General features: G+C 40.7%; 1 protein-coding gene across 1 annotated transcript in view; it reads left to right on the top strand.

Moving 5' to 3' along the window:
• myo10l1 (myosin X, like 1) overlaps positions 1-22186 on the top strand; it is a 48315-nt gene that overhangs the window by 13527 nt on the left and 12602 nt on the right. Inside the window, 27 exon segments of the mRNA XM_019349070.2 lie at positions 10923-11081; positions 12353-12540; positions 13191-13325; positions 13871-13995; positions 14174-14187; positions 14302-14386; positions 14613-14719; positions 15125-15254; positions 15356-15474; positions 15601-15747; positions 16733-16833; positions 16977-17043; positions 17275-17367; positions 17457-17525; positions 17607-17689; positions 18104-18206; positions 18380-18460; positions 18582-18706; positions 18819-18936; positions 19053-19159; positions 19240-19510; positions 19579-20043; positions 20045-20458; positions 20593-20716; positions 20891-21029; positions 21620-21724; positions 22029-22124. Coding sequence (XP_019204615.2) covers positions 10923-11081; positions 12353-12540; positions 13191-13325; positions 13871-13995; positions 14174-14187; positions 14302-14386; positions 14613-14719; positions 15125-15254; positions 15356-15474; positions 15601-15747; positions 16733-16833; positions 16977-17043; positions 17275-17367; positions 17457-17525; positions 17607-17689; positions 18104-18206; positions 18380-18460; positions 18582-18706; positions 18819-18936; positions 19053-19159; positions 19240-19510; positions 19579-20043; positions 20045-20458; positions 20593-20716; positions 20891-21029; positions 21620-21724; positions 22029-22124 — 3770 coding nt within the window.

Below are 22186 nucleotides of genomic sequence, written 5' to 3'. Positions count from 1 at the left end.
TTTTATACTTGCCATCAAGTTACCCTTTAACAGTGAAACACTTGTTAGTTTAGTTAGTGGCATGGAACACAACCCCCCCTCCAAATGTGAGCCTACAGTATAAAGAAGCCTACAGGTGAGTTAGGGTTTATCTCTACACTGTATGCATAAAAATATTGGACCACCTACACATTACACCTACAGGAGCAGCTAAGCCATGGAAACTGATGACATGAAGCTCGTGGAGCACAGTTTTTGTGCTGATATTAATGCCAGAGGATGTTTGGAAGTCAACAGACAGTTGATGGACTTTATGCACTGCGCACCTCAGTGACCTGTAAACTTTATGTGGTCTGCCTGTGGTTCCTTAACACTTCCATTTTGCAATAACACAGCTTAGAGTTGATCATGGAGGATCTCTGAATATAAAGATTAAAGCGTGTGGCCCACTACTTATGTTCCTGTATATGGTCAGTGGCACTTCTCAATGGTCTTTGGTGTAAAAACTATAGCAACAATAGGTCTTTTCAACTGTTATGAAAGCTAGAAACCCCATGAAAACAAACTACAGCCGTACACTAAGCTGAAGACATAATAGAGTTATAAAAATCTCATAATGCAATAAACTCAAAGGGCTCAAATAACTCTGATGTAAGTCGACATGAAGTGTTTAATGCGAGCATTCACTGAAGCCTTCTCTCCACGTATTGGTATTATATTGATTTGAGAAAACCACAACCTTTCTCACTTTTGCAGAGGAATACATGAAACAACCTTGAGGGTTATTATTATTTGTTCACACTTTTGCAGTCTTTAATTACATCATCTTGTTGTGTGTTATTTTTCTGCAGTGATTTAATGGAACAGCGCCTTTAGCTGTTCATCTCAATAAACCGACTCCTCATGTAACTGTGGTGATTAGAAACACCGGCAGCAGGGGATAGCACTTTCATCACAGCTCGAAGAGTTTACACATTCTTCCTGTGACTGTGTGAGCTTCCTCCCACAGTCTAAAGACATGCAGGTCAGGTTAACTGGTGATTCTAAATTGGCGACAGCTTTAATGTGAAACATTTAAGGTGCTGTATCAATGTTTATGTGAGTGAATGTGGATTGGTAAAGCACTATTATTGGTCCAAATAACCGTTTATTCCAGTTTCAAATTTTGATGATTCTCTAGTTAATGCTTCCAAAGAGCCAGACTGTTGTAAATTTGTAAAGCGGTCTCGAGCAATAGTTCTCCAGTTTTAAACGGTAACTTTGAGCACTTTGTTATTAGCAGCCTGCCACAAAACAAATCATTTGTTCTCATTTCTTTAGTTGAATCTATGTAGACCAAAGACAACACAGTTTAAAACACATAAAATAGTGTTTTAACTCCAACAATGTGGTTCCAAAAGGGGCAAAAAAAACTTTGCATAGCTCATATCTTGAAGCAATATTAGTCATGGTTTGGCCTCCCCTGAACCTTCGCCTCAAAGTTATTGAAGGAGTCTAGGATCATATTGAAAGAGAACAGAATAAAAGCCGGGATGGCTGTAGCTCAGTAGAGCAGGTCATCTACTGATCAGAAGGTTGGTGGTTCGATCCCTGGCTTCTCCAGTCTGCATGCCAAGTATCCTTGGGTAAGATACTAACCCCAAATTGCTCTCCGATGCGTTCATTGGAGTATGAATGTGTATGAATTAGGAATTGTTAGGAAGCACTAAGAAACTTAGAAGACAGTGCTGGTGTGAACAGGTGTGATTGGGTGAATGTGGCATGTGTTGAGTACACCGGGAGTATAAGAATCAGTCCATTTAACATTTAGCCAACATCAAAAGAGCTTTGAATAGTCCTTCAAGAAGACTGGAGAGCTATTCCTGAAAACTCATTTGACTTTCTTGAATTTGCAGTATCATCCCATCTCTCACCTCATGACAAACTCATGACCATAACTGAGGGTTAGAGCTAAGCCAATCCAAATGGACTGATAAAAAACATCCACCTTTTCCTTTAAGTCTGAATAGCTTTCTTGGTAGAGAACATGATAACGTTAGGCCACATAAGACAAAAAATTAATGAACCTTTGGGGAAACTGGGTAATTAAAAAAATGGGCAGATAAAACATACAGCAAATAGATAGTATTATCAGTATTAGAGTGTTTTAACTAGTTGCAATTGATTTCAAAGAGCTCCCATCGGCATTCTGAATATCCCGTTAGTTTGTGTTTGATATGATTAAAGGGCTCCTACCTACATATTCTTTAGATGGGATGTTACATTTTCTGCCTCCACTGGGCACCTTTACCATACACTTATATAGCACACACACACGCACGCACACTCAGGTTACGTTTGCGATGATTTATGGACTGTGTGTGCTGTGTGACCTGGATTTCAGTAGCTAGCGTGAAAGCTGCAGCGAGAGCTCACGCGAGCACAGAACATGCTGCAGGGATGCAGCACTCCTTGTCCACACACACAACAATTGTATACTTAGAAACACACACACACACATGCACTACTGCGCACTACAACTCCTCACTCATACTCGGTCAAATGTGCCTAATGAAAAGTTCAGAAATGTTTGGGCCGATTCACCACGGAAGAAAGCCAGTGTTGTTGTGTGATCTCCTGACCCACTTCCTCTACTCAGTTTCACATTTCTAACCCTCTGAGGATCCCCGTAGTTACACACTTGCTCTGTATAACATAATGAGATTAACATAATTTCACACAAAAACACGGATGAACGCACACACATTTTGCTAAAGTATCTGTCTTACTCACTTGCATTTCGTCTATTCACACCTTTCCAGGCACTGCAGTCTTCTTTATTAGTGCAGGGCGGAGACCCCCTATAGGGTAGTGTGAGTGCTAAATTTTAAAGGAGGATTTTTACTGAATTCAGTTGATTGGAACACATTGGAACACGTTCAGTGCTAATTCTGGCTCTGTGGAATAAAGTGTTGTTTTAAGACAGGGCAAATTTATTCATCAGTGACTCAAGTTTACTTGGATTTTATAATAGTCACCTAGTACAATAATCGTCTCCATGGGTGTTGGCTCTGTCTTATGTTTGATGCCAGTTGCAAAACTGTTCAGCTGGCGATCATGGCAAATTATTATTGAAGGCATGTTAGCATAGTGATGCTAATGTTAGCATCACTGCTCAGAATCCCTAGTTTGTAAATGTGGTTCACAAATTACAATCACATGCTTCACACATTTTTAGTGTTTCCTCTTCAAACTCAAATCCTATTTTTCCTTAAAAAGTAATGCAGTACATTATTTAATTACTTGCAGGAGAAAGTTTGTTACATTACCCCTTACCTTATTTTCTCGTTGCTCCATAAAATGACCTGAAAAACATTTAACGTTAAACCTTAACCTACAGTCCTATACACCAACACATTGTTACAAATCCCACTCATGTGATCTTTCTTTTAGTTTGTTACGTATGAACACAAAGCCGACATCACAAAACAACGATGAAAACCAGCACACTGAGACTTCCACTGCGATTCTACTTTAGCAGAACGAACAAGAAGAAACGAAGGCTCCAAGCCTGACTGATCATCTCTGCTTTTGTTACCTGTTGAACTTCTGGCTGTTGGGCCGTGGTCGGCATTCACTCAGCTTCATCATCACTCTGTGTTCTTGGTTAGTTTTGTGTTAGCATGCTGTCTTTGTAGGGGCTTGCAAAGAACTGAAGTTCTGCTAGCAGCATAATGTGGCTGCTTCTGATATAGTTTGCTAAAAGTAATGTCAAATATGTCCACTCCTGAAAAGTTGTAGTCTGCTACACCATTTTCCTTTTCCCGCACATGAACTGAAATCAGCTAACTGTAGCACAGAAAGAAAAAAGCTTGTTATCCACCTGCTGTACAGATAACTGAAGAACCTTTGTAAAGCAAGTAACAACGTAATGCAGTTACTGAATTAAGTCCATTAACATGTTCCTTAAAAATGTAACATGTTTACAGTAATGTGAAAGCAAAACCAGTCATTATAAAGTATTGCATTACACCCAATACTGTCTTGACTCATACCCGAGCAAATCAATGTTGTCTGTAGTCAGGAATGCTGATAAATGTTTTAAAAATCCTTCTTCATATTCTGTAGGCTTGATAGTTTTTAGCAAACGAGACCTGCTAAGCACTGCTGGCTGCCGTTGCCCACAGTGTACTTTGATTTCAGTGATCAGATTACACTAAAGACCTCCTCATCCCAACTGCACTCATTTAGATCTGACAGTTCAGATCCAAGGTCAGTGAGGAGACCTGCAGGTGCTGTACGGTATATGTGATACTAAATCTGCACTGGTGAATAGAGGTCTACAGAATATGTAGGTCACTGTGCTCACAGCTCTCTTCCTCTCTGTCTCTCCATCTTTATCTCCTCGCTGTGGTTGCAGCTAATATGTGAAGTCAGATGAAGAGGCTCGTCTCCTCCGGCTCTCCTCCTCAATCATGCAAAGCAGCTTCAGACATCAGAGAGCTTTACAGAAAGACTCTAAGCACTGCATGTATATGTGTGTGAGCTTAAGAATGTCTTTACGTGGCAAAGAAAATGATAAAAGGGAAGAAGTGGTCTGAAAAAGTGAATACTAACCTGTTTTGTCATTTTACTTTCCATTAACATAAAATAAATATATTTTCAGTCTGAGACAGGCTTTCTTTGCAATGAATTTGGTGCAAGTTTTCTAAAAACAATACTACTCAGCCACTTTAGGAAAGTAGTTTTATCAGATAACCATCTTTGTGAATCACAATTTTAAGTCTGGCATCTTCAGCAGAGTGTAGGCTTGAATGTTAGGTGTTGTGAAGTCAGAGAGTACTCAGAGATGGACTAAAACAATTTTTTTTTTCAAATTTTGTGGTGGGATTTTTTGACCACCTCCTCACCGAGTATCATCTCCCATTCTTCCTGTTTTAGTGAAGACAGATAAGAGTTACTTAACCATCCTCTACTTCTACTTCGGCCTATCTCTGTATTTTCCTCTCGCTGTTCTTCTGCTCCTGTTCTGGATGATGAATTATTGAATATGAACTATCTCATTTTAGATTCTCTGGGTAGTCAAATTTATCGTGCGTACATCTGCATCACAGCACAGTTTGAGTGTGTTCGTGCCTTTTTTTCTTTGTGAGTTAATGTGCAGATAGGCTCCATGCAGAGAATGTGTGTTAAAACCTACCAGACGGCAATGAAAGAAAACAGAGACATCTGCAAAATACTTTTCCCCCTCTCTCACATCAGCTGCAGGTTACTTCAGTTACTGACACACTTTCCAAATTTGAAACATCTCATCTCCCTGAATTACTTGTGAATATCTGCTTTATCTGCTGTTTTTTGGCTTCATAACCAGTTATATGTTGCAGAAAAGTATCCCAGGAGTTTATTTGTTTGGTTATTATTATTATTTGAAAACGGGAATGCATTACTCTAATTATTAACGTACAGGGTTAATGAAGATATAGTTATGCTTTACCATCACAATCTTTATGTCTTCTGTTAGCTTGTTGTAACAAACCACAGCACAGTGATTGTGGCTCATGTTTGAATATTCTTTTAACCCTGTAGACAGTTTAGTCTTTCAGCTCCATACAAATTAAATATAGATATAAAACAACCAGTCTGAACAAATATAAAAAATAGGCTACCGTTTATATACAAGTTGCAGTTTGCTGAAGGGAGTATACTCAAATTTTTAAAAAATCCTAAAAGGAGATTAGGTGCATGAGTTTAACTCACTGATTTTCCTATTGTAGAGCTTCTTTTTCCAATATTATATGGATGTAAGTGTCCTTAGGGTAAACAGTACAATCAGTAAACTCCTTCACTTCAGTTTGATGTTTATACTACAGTAAAATTCTGCACATTTACAGATAGAAGTCAGCCAGTGTAGAGAATAGGTCAGCTATCTTAATGACACACCGTGAAATGTTAAAATAATGTCACAGCAGCTGCTGAAAAATAAATAAAAGTGCAGCAGTGATGTCAAAGGTTTTAATGCATGTCTATACAGGGAGTGCAGAATTATTAGGCAAATGAGTATTTTGTCCACATCATCCTCTTCATGCATGTTGTCTTACTCCAAGCTGTATAGGCTCGAAAGCCTACTACTAATTAAGCATATTAGGTGATGTGCATCTCTGTAATGAGAAGGGGTGTGGTCTAATGACATCAACACCCTATATCAGGTGTGCATAATTATTAGGCAACTTCCTTTCCTTTGGCAAAATGGGTCAAAAGAAGGACTTGACAGGCTCAGAAAAGTCAAAAATAGTGAGATATCTTGCAGAGGGATGCAGCAGTCTTAAAATTGCAAAGCTTCTGAAGCGTGATCATCGAACAATCAAGCGTTTCATTCAAAATAGTCAACAGGGTCGCAAGAAGCGTGTGGAAAAACCAAGGCGCAAAATAACTGCCCATGAACTGAGAAAAGTCAAGCGTGCAGCTGCCAAGATGCCACTTGCCACCAGTTTGGCCATATTTCAGAGCTGCAACATCACTGGAGTGCCCAAAAGCACAAGGTGTGCAATACTCAGAGACATGGCCAAGGTAAGAAAGGCTGAAAGACGACCACCACTGAACAAGACACACAAGCTGAAACGTCAAGACTGGGCCAAGAAATATTTCAAGACTGATTTTTCTAAGGTTTTATGGACTGATGAAATGAGAGTGAGTCTTGAGTACTCCACCTCCAGCAAGGTGGAGGTGGAGTACTGGTTTGGGCTGGTATCATCAAAGATGAGCTTGTGGGGCCTTTTCGGGTTGAGGATGGAGTCAAGCTCAACTCCCAGTCCTACTGCCAGTTTCTGGAAGACACCTTCTTCAAGCAGTGGTACAGGAAGAAGTCTGCATCCTTCAAGAAAAACATGATTTTCATGCAGGACAATGCTCCATCACACGCGTCCAAGTACTCCACAGCGTGGCTGGCAAGAAAGGGTATAAAAGAAGAAAAACTAATGACATGGCCTCCTTGTTCACCTGATCTGAACCCCATTGAGAACCTGTGGTCCATCATCAAATGTGAGATTTACAAGGAGGGAAAACAGTACACCTCTCTGAACAGTGTCTGGGAGGCTGTGGTTGCTGCTGCACGCAATGTTGATGGTGAACAGATCAAAACACTGACAGAATCCATGGATGGCAGGCTTTTGAGTGTCCTTGCAAAGAAAGGTGGCTATATTGGTCGCTGATTTGTTTTTGTTTTGTTTTTGAATGTCAGAAATGTATATTTGTGAATGTGGAGATGTTATATTGGTTTCACTGGTAAAAATAAATAATTGAAATGGGTATATATTTGTTTTTTGTTAAGTTGCCTAATAATTATGCACAGTAATAGTCACCTGCACACACAGATATCCCCCTAAAATAGCTAAAACTAAAAACAAACTAAAAACTACTTCCAAAAACATTCAGCTTTGATATTAATGAGTTTTTTGGGTTCATTGAGAACACGGTTGTTGTTCAATAATAAAATTATTCCTCAAAAATACAACTTGCCTAATAATTCTGCACTCCCTGTATTTTTTAGTGCTATCCCGCTAACCTGTTATACAGGAAGGTTAGACGTGTATGAGGAAATTGTTAGAATTTATAGAAATATTACAAATCCTGAAGAGCAAAATCAAAGATTTTAATGCATTTCAAGACTACTGCTGGATATTCCTGTTGGTCGGAGTTATGAAGATAAGTTATGTAAATGTAGCTATGTAAATACAACATGCAGACATCCATTTGTGTTTCTTCTCTGTTGACCTGGTGTGTTTTTTTTTTTTTTTCTTTGTGGTGTGTGTGTGTGTGTGTGTGTGTGAAGTCTTATCTTCCCTTCCACTATAATTTACTCTGGATTGCACAGGCGTGCTTGACTTTCTGATTGAAAAGGCTCTCGGTGTGCCTTCATTTACAGACAGGGGTCTCAGATTGAGCCATTTAGGCATTAATGATTCTCTGTGAGGGATACACAGACACAGATATACTGGAAAGACTTGCAGTACAAAAACAAGCTGAAGGAAAACAGTATTGAGCAGAGGAAAAAGGAAAGGAAAACTGCAGTGTGGGGCAGATAGAAGAGAAGGAGGTAAATTAATGAAGAGTGGAACGATAAGAGAGGCGAGATTGAAGGAACAGAGACATGAGAAATGATGGGGGAGGGATAAAAGACGGGTGACTTACAAAGAGAAAGAGAGATGAGAGAGACAGAAGTGATGTTTAAGACATGAAGACATGGAGAACTCCAGAAAAAAAAACAACAGTGGGAGATCATGATTTAATAGGATGAGAAAGTAAAGGAAAAAGGTGGAAAGAAAAAGCTTTATGCACTCATGGATCTGGAAATCTTTCAAGAGTATTTTCATCTTTCTATTTTTTTAAAAAAAAGGTCCGCCTGTTATATCTGGAATATGGAAAGACTTGTAAATGTGCACAGCTGTCCACATCATGACAAACAAGCACGATGGTCCATCTCATTTCGTAGACAAGCGTGTGTCTAACTCACACATCAGGCAGTGATAACAGCATAACCACACACACTAATACACACACACACACATAGATCAGCTTCAAAGGTTGAAAATAGCAGGAAGTAGCATTAATTAAACCAAGAGAAAACAGATACGGATCAGATATGGATCAACATCATCATTCATTCACAGGGTGGATTTAAGTTCAGTATTCATCCCTGGTCTCCGATGAGCTTTTAAATGTCTGGCTTTTTAGCTCCTAAATGCTCCACTATGATTAGCAGCTGGTTGCTACCTGTGTTGGTCTGTTTGTTCGTGAGCAGGTAGCATAAAGTGAGGCTTTAGAGATTTTTCAGCAGTGCAAAGTGTGAATAGGGAAGAAGTTAGAGCAGTGGGTCCCAAAATCAAAGCAGTGAACTGAAGACTAAAAGGGAAACTGCAGAGATGGTCTTTAGTATCTGCTTAATAACTCAGACATTCAGATAAATATATCATAGATGTTGTCCATCTTCTCGTGTAACTCTCAGCAAGAATGTAAATTACTTTGAGTTCTTAAATTATAAAATATTAGTAAGTTACACTACGTTATCTGGCCACAATCCTCTTTATCAGCTTCATGCAGCAAGAGGGTCAACACTCAGGCAGTCTTTTCCATGCATACAACATGCTACAGCACATAACATAAAATAGATCCAATTTAGAACACAGGGCCTTTTAAATGGATGGGGTCACAGTAAAGATGCAGAGCTGTTAGCTGCTCGTGTAATCATACATGAGTCATGCCTTCTATAATGGAGGGTGAGGTATAATTGGGTCATTTCATTTACAGCTCAGTGAGTGCAGAAATGTTACCGACTTCATTAGCATTGCTATACTTTAACTGATGTTTTGGCATTTCAGAGAGAGAAAAGTGGAAACACTGCAGCATATTGCACACAGGTTTCTTTTGTCAGCCACATGCAACAAACAGTTGGCATGGGATGATTTCTTTTGCCCCGAGAGAGTCGTCGGCACGCAACAGCTCTGTGCAGTGCAAGGCAGCGTCACTGGAGTGAAATAGATTTATTTAAGAACAGGATGTCGGAACGCCTACAGCTCACCCTTCTGCCGCTTTCAGCAGACTTCCACCACATCTGTTACAGCAGCAAGCTCACTCAGGGTGGAGGCTGGCTGTGAGACTGAGATGACATATTAACGACCCAATATCGTAAAGGCCGTGGTTTCTATTCTTGGCCGGGCTGATTTCGCTGGAGTGAATGAGCGACCTTTACGCTGAAGTAGAATGACAGCCTGTGTGCGTCTGTGCACCGTGTGCGAGGAAGACGGACGGGGATTGTGGCAGCAGCATCCATGTGCCTGACCTGAATACACACTGAGCTGCATTCACTTGTCATGTCCTTCCAGATCAGATCCATTGCCCTCTCTCATCTTCTCTGCTTCTGTCCTCACGGTGTTCCTCTCTCGCTTCTTTCTCCTCCCCTCCCACAGCCGGCTTCTCCACCCGTTTTGTCCCTTAATTCTCTAGTTGCCATGGCGATGGATGACATAGATGAGATGGGGGGTCTGAGGGGAGCCATGAGGCTCTGTATTCTCACCATGTGGATTTTCATCATGTTGCATCACAATTAGCCTGTTAATGCTAAAAATGGAAAGACATTGGAATGCTGGAGTCTTTTTTTTTTTTTAGCACATTTGGTTTCTCTATACCTCTATGTCTTTATTATCCTGTAAAGGCATCACTTCCAGCTTATAAATGTAATACATCTCTGTAACAATCTGTATTCATGTATTTGTTTGTGTCAGAAACATTGATTAGCCAGTTAGTCAGTTTGGGTCTGTGTTATTTATTAGAATATTTCCTTTTAAATTACAAACAAGAGCCTTTAAAGGAATATTTCTAGTTTTGGGGACTAGATTTACTCTAATTTCATTACAGTGAATATGAACCTATTTTACACCAGTGACAGGTTATCTTAGCTCAAAAACAACAATAACAAAAAAAGGTAAAATATAATTAAACTGGCCTAGAAACCTTTAGACTTAAGAAACTTACAAAAACAGCAATAGCAACAAAAAATATACTAAAAGGAATTCCCTTAATAACAGCTGAATAGCACAATAACCTAAGCAGAAAAGCAGCTCTGGACTCATAACATGTCAAACCGTGAAACATAGAGGCTTCAGCAGCAGAAGACCACACCGGTTGCCACTCCTGTCAACTAAGAATGGGAAACTGAGGCTGAAATTCACACAGGTTCACCACAACTGGACAACAGAAGATTGGAAAAACGTTACCTGGTCTCACAAGTCTCGATTTATCCACATTTGTTGTCTCCAAGTGACTGTCAGTGTTGCACAATCAGCACATATGCTGCTTTGCATTGCTGTTAGATTGCTGTTTCATAACACTTGTGAATATGAATGTATTATTTAATGCCAAAGTATGAAGTCAAAAACTGGGTGATGGTCTTTATGTCTCCTTGTATACAGGTGTTTTACTTGCAGCAGGCCGAGGTCACCAGGGAGCGAGTGTACGCTATGCACCAGTCAAGCATCGATGGGGTGGAGGACATGTCAGCACTTGCTGAGCTGCACGAAGCCGCTATCATGCACAACCTTTACCAACGCTACCAGAAGGATAGCATCTATGTAAGTGCATTCAGCGAAACAAGTGTGTCTATGTCTATGTCTGTGCAGGGCCATTATGTGTGTTTATATTATCACACACCTCCTTCTCCTTTGCTTAAACGAGTAAGGCTTTTAGAAAGAGACACAAATCCACTTATCAGGCCTCCCCGTCTGTAAGTGAAAAAGATGGAGAGAGAAGTGAGTGCTATGAAATGAAATTGTCAGTGGTTAGGACAGGCCAGCTTTAGCTCTTTAGGAGGACTGAAAATGGCTTCTTATTAAAACTGTCTAAAACTTTCATGTTTTATTAAATCAGGTGGTCATAAGAAGTTTAGTGGCTGTGCAGGACGTAAATCGTCTAACGCCATTGGCAGGATTTATTCTATTTTTTCTTCTTTACGAAACAAATTTATCTGCTTTGTTTCATATGTTGATATTTAAGCCTACTAACTGTAGAAGCGTCATATCCCTGCTCACCATGTCACAGCATATATTGTTCTCATTGCAAAAAATAACCATATGAATGACTTTATGGTGCGATAGTGCAGTTTAAAATATCCAAAATCACTTTGAAACTGATTTGATGGCCTTGTTGTTGGAATACATGCGCGTTTTACAATGCAGATAGGAAATAAAACACATAAAAGTTTATTTTTGATCACTAACCCAGGCATCCTTACACATGAATGCCCAATCCTCCAAAGTGTGGGATCAGTATGCATTGCAGTCTTTCTCAGCTCTCATAGCTGACTCATAATAAAAAGAGAAATTACTCGTGACAGTATTTTGTCTCTGAGTGTTTGTGTGGAATAAATTGAATCATTAGATGATGTCCACAAAAATCCCATATTCACATGTCCTGGTATGATGACAGTACCCATCTGTAGTTCCAAAATTAGCACTGAGATGGTTTAATTACATTTTGATCACTTTTATGCTGATGCACAGAAATTTTCAAAAGTCTGAAAACCTGGAAGATTACCAGACAGCTAGATTATCTAGACTGCCTAATCTAGATGATGAAATATTGTCCATATACGGATTTCCCTTAAGCTGATCAAAAGAATTTCTCATGTGTGGGTCTGCTTTCTGTATCACTGTGCGCTCATGCACTCATGTGTATCTGTGTCCTTTAGCACTATTTTATGTGTGGATAGTCCACTAAATGTGCCAACAAGGTCATATGAATATAGAAAGTGGATAAACGTGGACCAAAAATAATCAAATAATATAAAGAAAGGAAATATGATACAGACACTGAACCTGAAATGTCTCTCCTTCGCTGTTTTCAGACTAACATCGGCAGCATCCTGGCAGCTGTCAACCCATACAAGCAGATCCCGGGTCTGTATGACCTAGAGAGGGTGGACTTGTACTCCAAGCACCATCTGGGGGAGCTCCCTCCACACATTTTTGCTGTAGCCAATGAATGCTACCGCTGCATCTGGAAACGCCACGACAGCCAGTGCATCCTCATCAGGTAATGATGGAGGACATTCAGGGAATTCTTTACTCATCTATCCATCTATCTTTCTCTACTAATCTATCAAAACATGACTTTGTTTCCTAAATCGTCAGATATTTCTAGTCTATATCCATTATACATTCCATGAGAGGGTATGCCCATTCCCAGAAAATCCAGCTATTCTTACGCTTATTTGTAGTTGAAGCCTGTGCATAGATAGTGAAACACTGACAGCTATTAGACCTAATGAAAAATCAAGGTAAAGGCTTAAGGAAGTGGAAGTGGTTTGCATTCCAGACATATTGATTTCAGTGGTTGATTGGAAATGGGAGACAGAGCAATGTTCAAGACCAAGCTAGAGAACAAATAGATCATGACTGTGTCTCCCTTTGTTCTGAAAATAAATACAATTTCCTCTTCCAAATTAAAGTAGGGTTATTGGTTTGCATGATTAAGTGGCCTGATCTGGTTCTAGTGTCCACCATCCCATCATGCTTTCACTTGTGCTCAGCCTGATTATGATAGGCTGAATATCTCTGAGGTCTATCAACCCGCAACACCAATTAGATAACCGGAGAGGTTCAAGATACGGGAATGTCAGTGAAGGTCATTGTGTGTAGGATTTAATTGGGCTGTGTGTGTGTTTGTGTGTGTGTGTACAACAGTGGGGAATCAGGAGCAGGGAAGACTGAAAGCACCAAACTGCTGTTGCAGTTTCTGTCGGTGATGAGCCAGAACTCAGCCGGAACTCCTCCCTCAGAGAAAAGCACGCGGGTGGAGCAAGCCATCGTACAGAGCAGGTATGCGAATCAGTGAAGTAAACATGACAGGCTTCAGGAAATGCCAAGAAACAAATCAATGGGTTAGCATCTTTCCTTGGACCGTGCTACCTGCTGTGGTGAAGGAATAATCACTAACGCCAGAAAATATGATGAAGTTTCTGTAATGACTACTTGTGTAAGTTTTTAAGGGACTGGATTAGGAGTGTGTGTTTTACACATTTTATATATCAGATTAACAGCTTACATGGTAAAGATGGCAGCCATTCAAGGCCTGCTTTGCCTTTTCTTTGGGATTTTACCAGCTCATTTTACTTGACACTTAAAAGCCTTTTATTTACATCTCTAACAGGGTGTTAAGTTCTCAAAGAAAAATGTTTTGTGTAACTGAAATTTCATATCATTCAAATTCAAGTGTCAGGATTACAACTGTAATGTGCGAGTGCTAAGTGAGCGTGGTTGAGCTCATATGGATATTATGTTCTGCTTAAAAAGTTGAATTAAGTTTTTTCTGGAAAACTAATGGTAAAAAAAATACTGTAAAAATAACTTTTCCTCCTTTTCAGTCCCATCATGGAAGCTTTTGGTAATGCTAAGACTGTTTACAACAACAACTCCAGTCGCTTTGGGAAGTTCATCCAACTTCACTTCTCTGAGAGTGGCAACATCCAAGGAGGCTGTGTCATAGATTGTATCCTTGCTTTAAAGCACAACACATCTAACTGCATGAAATTTACACCTGTGTATGATTGAACTAGTGTTTAGTTGTTTGCATACACGCATAAAAATGTGTGGTAGGCATGTATGTTTGTGATTCTTAAAAGGTGAATTATATGAATGATGAATTTCTTTGACTCACTTCCTGCCAGATTTACTTGAAAAGGTAAGCATGTCTTGGCCTCCTCGTATCAAATTTATTAGGAGTCACATGTCAGTCGTACATTGTCAATCACAATAAAATGTTCACGGAAACTTTGCTACCCTGATTTTTCTGTAGAACCGCGTGGTACGACAAAACCCCGGAGAGCGAAACTACCACATCTTCTACGCTCTGCTGGCAGGAGCTAGTAAAGAGCAAAAAAGTAAGGAGCTGTGCGAGCGTAAATATCGATAGCGATCTTTTATTATTTTTATTATTTTTCAATGATCAATTTTACACTTTTGGCTTCATGTGAGAAGTCATTGTAAAAATAGTTTGATTTCAGTTATAATAGAGAAGAATAAATATTGATGGACAAACATTATTAATCTTTAACTTTTACCTCTGAATACATATCGTTTGCTTACATTATATATTTGCTCTTGCAGGCCTCTACTTCCTGGAGGATCCCGCTGAATCTTACCACTACCTCAGCCAATCAGGATGTCTTAAGGACAAGAGTCTAAATGACAAAGAGCTGTTTAACAGTGTTATGGTCAGTGTCAAGTTATTGATTTTGTCTTCAGTTCTTCAAGTAGATGTACTGAGGTCTGTAAGAACATATTGAGCTAAATCTCCAATATCAGGTATCTATTGTTTTTTTTTATCCAGTTACAAAAGTAGCAGAGATATTCCAAAGCTAACAGGATGATAGGAGACAGGATTGATGGCCTTGGATTGTAAAGTTTGATGTCCTCACAGCCATAAAACTGTTAATCTTTTTTGTTAAACACTGACATATTTTTGTCTTCAGAGCAGAGCAGGTTAGCCTCAGAGAAATAAAGATCCCCCCCCCCATTTATCAAACCTTTTTCTTGGGTGTGAATGTTATGACTGAACCTTTGGCTCTGAGCTGAAAAAAGTGCTCACAATCTCTTTCCCCGTGCTCGTCTTTGCACAGGAGGCGCTGAAGGTCTTGGAGTTTACGGAGGAGGAGATCAGAGACATGTTTAAGCTGCTGTCGGGAGTCTTACAACTTGGCAACATTGAGTTCATGACTGCAGGAGGAGCTCAGATCACCACCAAGCAAGGTCAGAGAAGTGCTCATAGAAAATGAGTTCGATGATATAAAAATGAAGGTAGAGGTAGAAAACGTTGCAGATGTTTAACACGTCTTTGTCCATGTTTCCAGTGGTTACCAATGCCAGTGAGCTGTTGGGGCTGGATGCCTTCCAGCTGTCTGAAGTCATGACTCAGCGCTCCATAATCCTCAGAGGGGAGGAAATCTGTTCCCCACTTACTATTGAGCAGGTCCCTATACACACATGCATATAAACACACTTTAATTTACCCCTCCATGTTTGATTTCTGCCTCTTCCTGACATAGTCCCATTACTCATTTTAACCCTCCCTTGGGTTTCCCTCTCATTGCTGCAGGCTATTGATTCCCGGGACTCTGTTGCCATGGCGTTATATTCCCAGTGTTTCTCCTGGATCATCCTCAAGATTAATCAGAAGATTAAAGGGAAGGAAAACTTCAAATCCATCGGCATCCTTGACATCTTTGGCTTTGAGAACTTTGAGGTGAGGGCTTTGACCTTCCCTGTGTTTGGCATATTTTTGATTTTGAGGTCATGAATTTTCTCCTCCGCTTCCTAAGCTGCCAGCTGCTACTCATCCGGTTACTAAGCAAGATTAATGAGTTTCTTACTACTGACTAATCACTTCACTGAAACACTGAGTTATTGTTCATACAGGATTCTGACAAGGACAAATGAAAAAGCTTACTAATAAGGTTTTTCTTTTCTATAAAAGAAAGAGCTATACGAAGAACACAGAAATTAGAGGCCAGGCGTAACAGAGAATAATTTATTAGCAAAACTTAAGAATTTACAAAAGTATTTTTTGAGTCTCTTTAGACCAGGGGGATAAAAAGGCAGAGAGGCAGTAGGGAAATAAGATGGAGCTGGCAGGTTGAGTACTGACTGCAGGAGAGCACTGAGATGATCTGAGCCAAGCCAAGGAGAGGACAGAAGGGAAGCCAAATTAGGGAAAGCTGCAGAAGCAGGAAAGCTCGATAGGACCAAAGCAGGACCGGGTCTGCAATCTGATTAGTGGACACTAAAAAAACCTTACACAAACATATTAAAGAGCGGTTGAATGAGACTAAATGGCAGTCTAATGGTGGAGTTTTTAAGGCAGAGGAAACCACGGAGGACGAGGGTATAGGGTTCCTTTCTGCTTGGTTAACTACTAACAGATTAGCAAATGCAGTACTTGTTCATAATGATACAGCAAAGAGCCAGAATGAGGGCACTGAAAATAAAAGAAGAACTTGAATAACCATTTTCTCTTTTTTCTGGCAAAACTGGAATACTTTGGAAACGTGCTAATAGCTGGATTCATGAACCCAGAGTTAACTGAGCCACACAATAACCAGCTTTGTGACTGCCATTATGGAGGATCGCCATTTTTAGATTCACTGACCCAGATGATCCAAAGTTGAGCTTGCTTCACGACACAGAACCATGACATGTCTGTAAGTGAATCCCTGCCTCTGTGCCTGCAGGTCAACCGGTTTGAGCAGTTTAACATCAATTATGCCAACGAGAAGCTTCAGGAGTACTTCAACAAGCACATCTTCTCTCTGGAGCAGCTGGAGTACAACCGGTACGGACGTGAATATGGAACCTAAAGACATTCGGATTGTGAAGCGGACTTTAAAGTGTCTAAGGAAAAGGGAATGGAAGAGTACATTTAAATATCACCTTTTTCTTTTTCCTTGCACAAATATTTTGTTGTACTCTCCACAGGGAAGGTGTTCAGTGGGAAGCAATTGATTGGATGGACAATGCAGAGTGTCTTGACCTTATAGAGAAGGTAAGAAATACATTTGCTATAACTCATAGCATAAATGTAATGAAGATGTTAGTTTTCTCAGTCAGTTGAAGAGAATTGAAATAAAAACTGCAGTACTTCACCATTACTCCTTCAGATCTGTTTTTGGAAATCTAATAATTTGTGGGGCCGATGTCTTAGAAAGTAGTGCTGATTTCATAAAACTGATGCAATAACACCACTTTACCCCTCCTCCCTCTCTCTCTGTCCTAGAAACTGGGCTTGTTGGCACTAGTGAATGAAGAGAGCCGATTCCCCAAAGGAACAGACTTCACTCTGCTGGAGAAGTTGCACAGCCGACACTCTGTGAGTTATTTACACATTGCCTAATGACCTCTATGCATAATTCACTAAATGCTGAGCTTATGTTAAATGCCATGCTTCTGTTTTTGCAGACAAACCCTTACTATGTCAAGCCCAGACTTGCTGATCATCAGTTTGGTATCAAACATTATGCTGGAGAGGTGAGTTTTATTCAGAACTGACCTGCTGCACTCCATCATTGTGTTGTAAAGTCGGTAGTTTATAATATCTGTTTCCGACAGGTCCTCTATGATGTCAGAGGAATCCTGGAGAAGAACAGAGACACATTCAGAGATGACATCCTGAACATGCTCAAGGACAGCAGGTAATATCTGCAGATATGATGGTTAATTAGGACTCGAATTAACCAGTCATTCAAAGAAAGAATGATTTTAAAGGTAAATCCATCTTTTGTTTGCCTTGTTTTGAGCTGATATGAATTATTGGACTGAAGTCCAAACAATAACCAAAATAATGGAGATAAGTTTCTGAAAATATGAAAAAAGTGTTTCTAAAAGCTTCTAATGAGCTTTGAAACTGACCATCCAAACACCCTGCGGTGTGAAAACTCACCTGAATCTCATCTAGCAATGATGCGAATTACACCAAGAATTTTTTGTTTATTTTTTCCAGCTCTGCCAGTTTCCTTGTTGTTATCCCGATGTACCCTGTAATATGTTTTCTAACATGAGTTAGCAGATGCGTGTGTTTCATCTTTTGTATTTCTGTCGATTCATAGACTGGACTTCATCTACGACTTGTTTGAAAAGGTCGGCAGCAGGAACAATGAGGAGAAGATGGGAACAGCCCGACGTAAACCTACAGTGAGCTCCCAGTTCAGGGTGAGTGATACGATGTTGCTGGATATTTTTCTTGTAGACAAAGCCACTAACTGTTAACCAAGAGTCTTGAACTGAGAGAATAACTAAAATGCATTAAAGAAAATGTTTTGGGTTTTTTTGGAATGGTTGTTATGGTGATGTATAGGCATTTATTGTTTTCTTACTCTCTTTAGGACTCTCTTCATGCTCTTATGGCCACTCTGAGTGTTTCCAATCCTTTCTTCATTCGCTGCATTAAGCCCAACATGGAAAAGGTCTGTTTTTTCTATCCAATGTCTTTATCTACTCACATATTCACGTTAATATCACTATCTGACAGTATTATTCTGTACTATATCAAGGTTACGTGTTAAATCCTTTGTATCATCCTTTCAGACTCCAAATGTGTTTGACCCAGAGGTTGTGCTGAATCAGCTGAGGTATTCTGGGATGTTGGAGACTGTGAAGATCCGTCGTGCTGGCTTCCCAGTTCGCAGAACATTCAAAGATTTCTTCTCTCGGTAAAGATCTCTAAATCTACATTCTTACATATTTTTCTATATCTGTGATTTAAAAAAAAAAGAAAGAAAAAAAGTATCAATTCTTTTCTTTAACGTTGCATTTTTATGGCAGTTATAAGATCATTCTGAAAGAAAAGGTGCCGACAGCAGGAGATGATAAGAAGAGAACCACGGACCTTCTAACCAAATATGATAAAACCAAGAAGGAGTGGCAGTTAGGCAAGACTAAGGTGAGGTTCTTTTTCTACCTTTTGGAGATCTAAAATGGCAAAGTTTTGTACAGTGTCTCATATCAAGGTTGTTTAACAGGCTGGCTCTAAACTGTTGTCACCTCCTCGTTTTGCAGGTGTTCATGAAAGAGTCTTTGGAGCAGCGGTTAGAGAAAGACAGAGATGAAGTCCGCCGCCAAGCCGCCATGATAATCCGAGCCCACCTACTCACTTTCTCTGCTAAGTAAGAATCTCCTGATATGAAGTCATGTTTTTGGGACCAGGTATGTTTGTTACTTTGAATTTTTTTCATTTAATCCACAGGAAGTACTTCAAACGTGCACGTGCCAGCGTCATCACCCTCCAGAAACACTTACGAAGGCACATCCAATGCAAACGGTTTGTGAAGCAGCGCAAGGCAGCGGTGGTGCTGCAGAAACACCGACGAGGTCAGGTGGCGCGTGCTCACGTTCGAAAACTGAGAGGGGAAAAGAAGAAGAAGGAGGAAGAGCAAAAGACGAAGGAGGAAGAGGAGAAGGAGAAAACGCTGGGCGAAGGGGAGACGGAGGAAGCGAAAGAGGAAGCAGAGAAAAAGGTAAAGCCGTCAGAAGCATCTTCATTGGCATTAATGGGAGTGTTTTAACCCTCTCGTCTGCTCTTTAGGATGAAGCTCGCCAAATGGAGGAGATCCTGCAGCTCGAGAGAGAGATTGAGCGCTTGCAGAAGAAGAGGGAGGATGAAGTGTCGCAACTCTGTGAGTCGTCCAAGCAGGAGCTGCAGCTGCGCCGGGACGCTGAGCTCAAGCGGATGAAAAAGGAGGCATCGCGCAAGGCCACGGAGCTCATCGACCTCCTGAACTTTGGAGGCGTTGATCCCTCACTGGGAGCAGTCGGGGCTAAGCCCGCTGCAGAGGTGAAAGCTTCAAAAGGTGCCAGCACCACCAGAGGAGCATCCAAAGAAGAGGATGTAGACGAAGGTTTTCATGCTGAGGAGGAGTGTATCCCCCTGCCTGACTTCCCTCCCCCTGCTGAGACAGATGCTCCTGTGGATCAGGACATATTTGCCCAACTCCCTCCTCCGCCACCTGCCTTTGCAGAGGGAACAGTGCCCCCTGCACCACCTCCTCCGCCCCCCTTCCTCAGACGACATGCTTGCAGGTGGAATTCCTCCTCCTCCTCCCCTCCCTCCACCCGGAGATGGCACCACTGTGCCTCCACCACCGCCTCCACCTGGAGAGGAGGAGAAGAAAGAGCCAGAAAGGAAAGTGAGCATGGTGGAGAGCCTCGTAGATGGCGAGGAGCCGATCTACAGCATGCCGGCCGACACAGAATCGGATTACGACCAAGAAGAAGAGGAGGGGTCAGTCACCGCCGGAGACGACAGCTCCGTGTCGGGAAGCAACCGAGGGAGCGCGGCTGTGACGGACGAGGAGCACCCCAGGAAGTCGACCTGCACCAACGCCAGCATCGAGTCCTACAGAGGCAGCTCTGACTCTGTGAGGACACACACTTACACGCATCCTCACAAGCGTGCACGCAGATATGTATGAGCAGCTACAGTATACAGTGCATTTTAACTCATTATAATAAACTGTTAGCGTGCTATCTCATTATGGAATAAAAGTAATTATTATTAAAAGCATAAGCATGTCACTAATGTTATTGTGTCATGTTGCAGTATGCAGACAGTGATGATGAACATGACGGCATGATGGACACTGATGAAGAAGTGACAAATGGCAGGGTGACTTTGCTCAATGGAAACGGGCCACCATATTTCCACGGCTACCTCTACATGAAGGGTATAGATGTTTTTCTTTGTAGAGATGGCGTTTCTGATCTATTTCTGTAGCACTTGCATTATTAAATATAACAGATAATCATAGCTCCGCACTTTCAGTGTGGGCACCAAATCCTAACCACTAGACCTTTTTTTGAATTGATTGTAATTATGTCTCCCAATTGTACTCCCTCAGCTGGTCTCATGATCCCATGGAGGAGGCGCTGGTGCGTGTTAAAGGACGAGACCTTCATGTGGTTCCGGTCCAAACAAGAGTCTCTGAAGTCTGGCTGGCTCTACAAGAAAGGAGGAGGACTGTCCACTTTGTCACGGAGGTTGTTGTAGTTATTACTGAGCGAAGCCTGCATGCTTTGCAAATAAAATTCAGCACTATTACAGCTCAGCGCAATCTGATGATGTGATGATTTTTACAAAGCTGTTCAGAAAATGTCAACAAGATGGGTCTGTGAGATCCTACCACACTGCCAAGCAGAAGATCTCAAAATGTAACTGAATGTTTCATATTTCCTCATAATTCTATAAAAGGTGAAGTATAATACAGTATGACAGCTTCATGTAACACCACAGTGTTAGCTTAAAAAAATAGCTTAAAAGTCACAGATTTATTGAATCCACATGAATGGGTTAATTTGTCTGTAGTTCTGAATGCTGTTGAGTATTTGTGTAACTATAGGCATTAAACCCCCTGGAGTAGTTCACTACAATACATTAAAGCCAATGTATTAAGCTTTTAGTGGTTCTTCAATTAGTTGCTAATTGATTTAGGAAAAGTATGTGTTCAGAGTAAAAGTTGGTGGTTTTCTTTTTGGGGAAAGAGATGTAGTTGTGATCTTGTTAAATAGAAAGGTTGAGAGTGCAAAATTAAGCTTATGAAGAGTGCTAATGGTGTCTTATTTCTTTGCAGGAATTGGAAGATGCGCTGGTTTGTTCTGAGGGACAGCAAGCTAATGTACTACGACAACGACAGTGAGGAGAAGCTCAAGGGAACCATCGACATCCGAGCAGCCAAGTAAGATTTCTGACAAACCCCACCACCAGAAAATCACACAAAGTCTTCTTCGCTATTTGTCTAGAGTTGTGTGGCTTGCAAAACTCAAGAAAAAACAAACAGCAAATCGCAAGCAAATACAGAAACATGTTTCGAGCAGACCAGATCATAATGGAAATTTTCTGAATTAAAATGTGTTGTACGCAGCTCGGACATGTTCTTCAGCTTCTTGCTGGACTAATGGAAATTTCCTCTTGATTTCTGGTCCACTGGTCCAGACAGAATCCGAATTTCTCAAACGAGTGTCCTTTCTATGACTTCATAGGGAGATTGTGGATAACCATGAAAAGGAGAACGCTCTGAACATTGTGACAGATGAGAGGACATACCAAGTGTTCGCAGAGTCGCCAGAGGATGCGAGGTATGACGTAGACTTGACGTAGACTAATAATAAAAACAAGCACCTATCCCTGTCTGATTTCA

The sequence above is a fragment of the Oreochromis niloticus genome, linkage group LG19, assembly GCF_001858045.2.
Source record: "Oreochromis niloticus isolate F11D_XX linkage group LG19, O_niloticus_UMD_NMBU, whole genome shotgun sequence".
NCBI lineage: Eukaryota > Metazoa > Chordata > Actinopteri > Cichliformes > Cichlidae > Oreochromis > Oreochromis niloticus.
The sequence above is the reverse complement of the archived record's forward strand: the minus strand, read 5'-3'. Positions and strand labels throughout refer to the sequence as shown.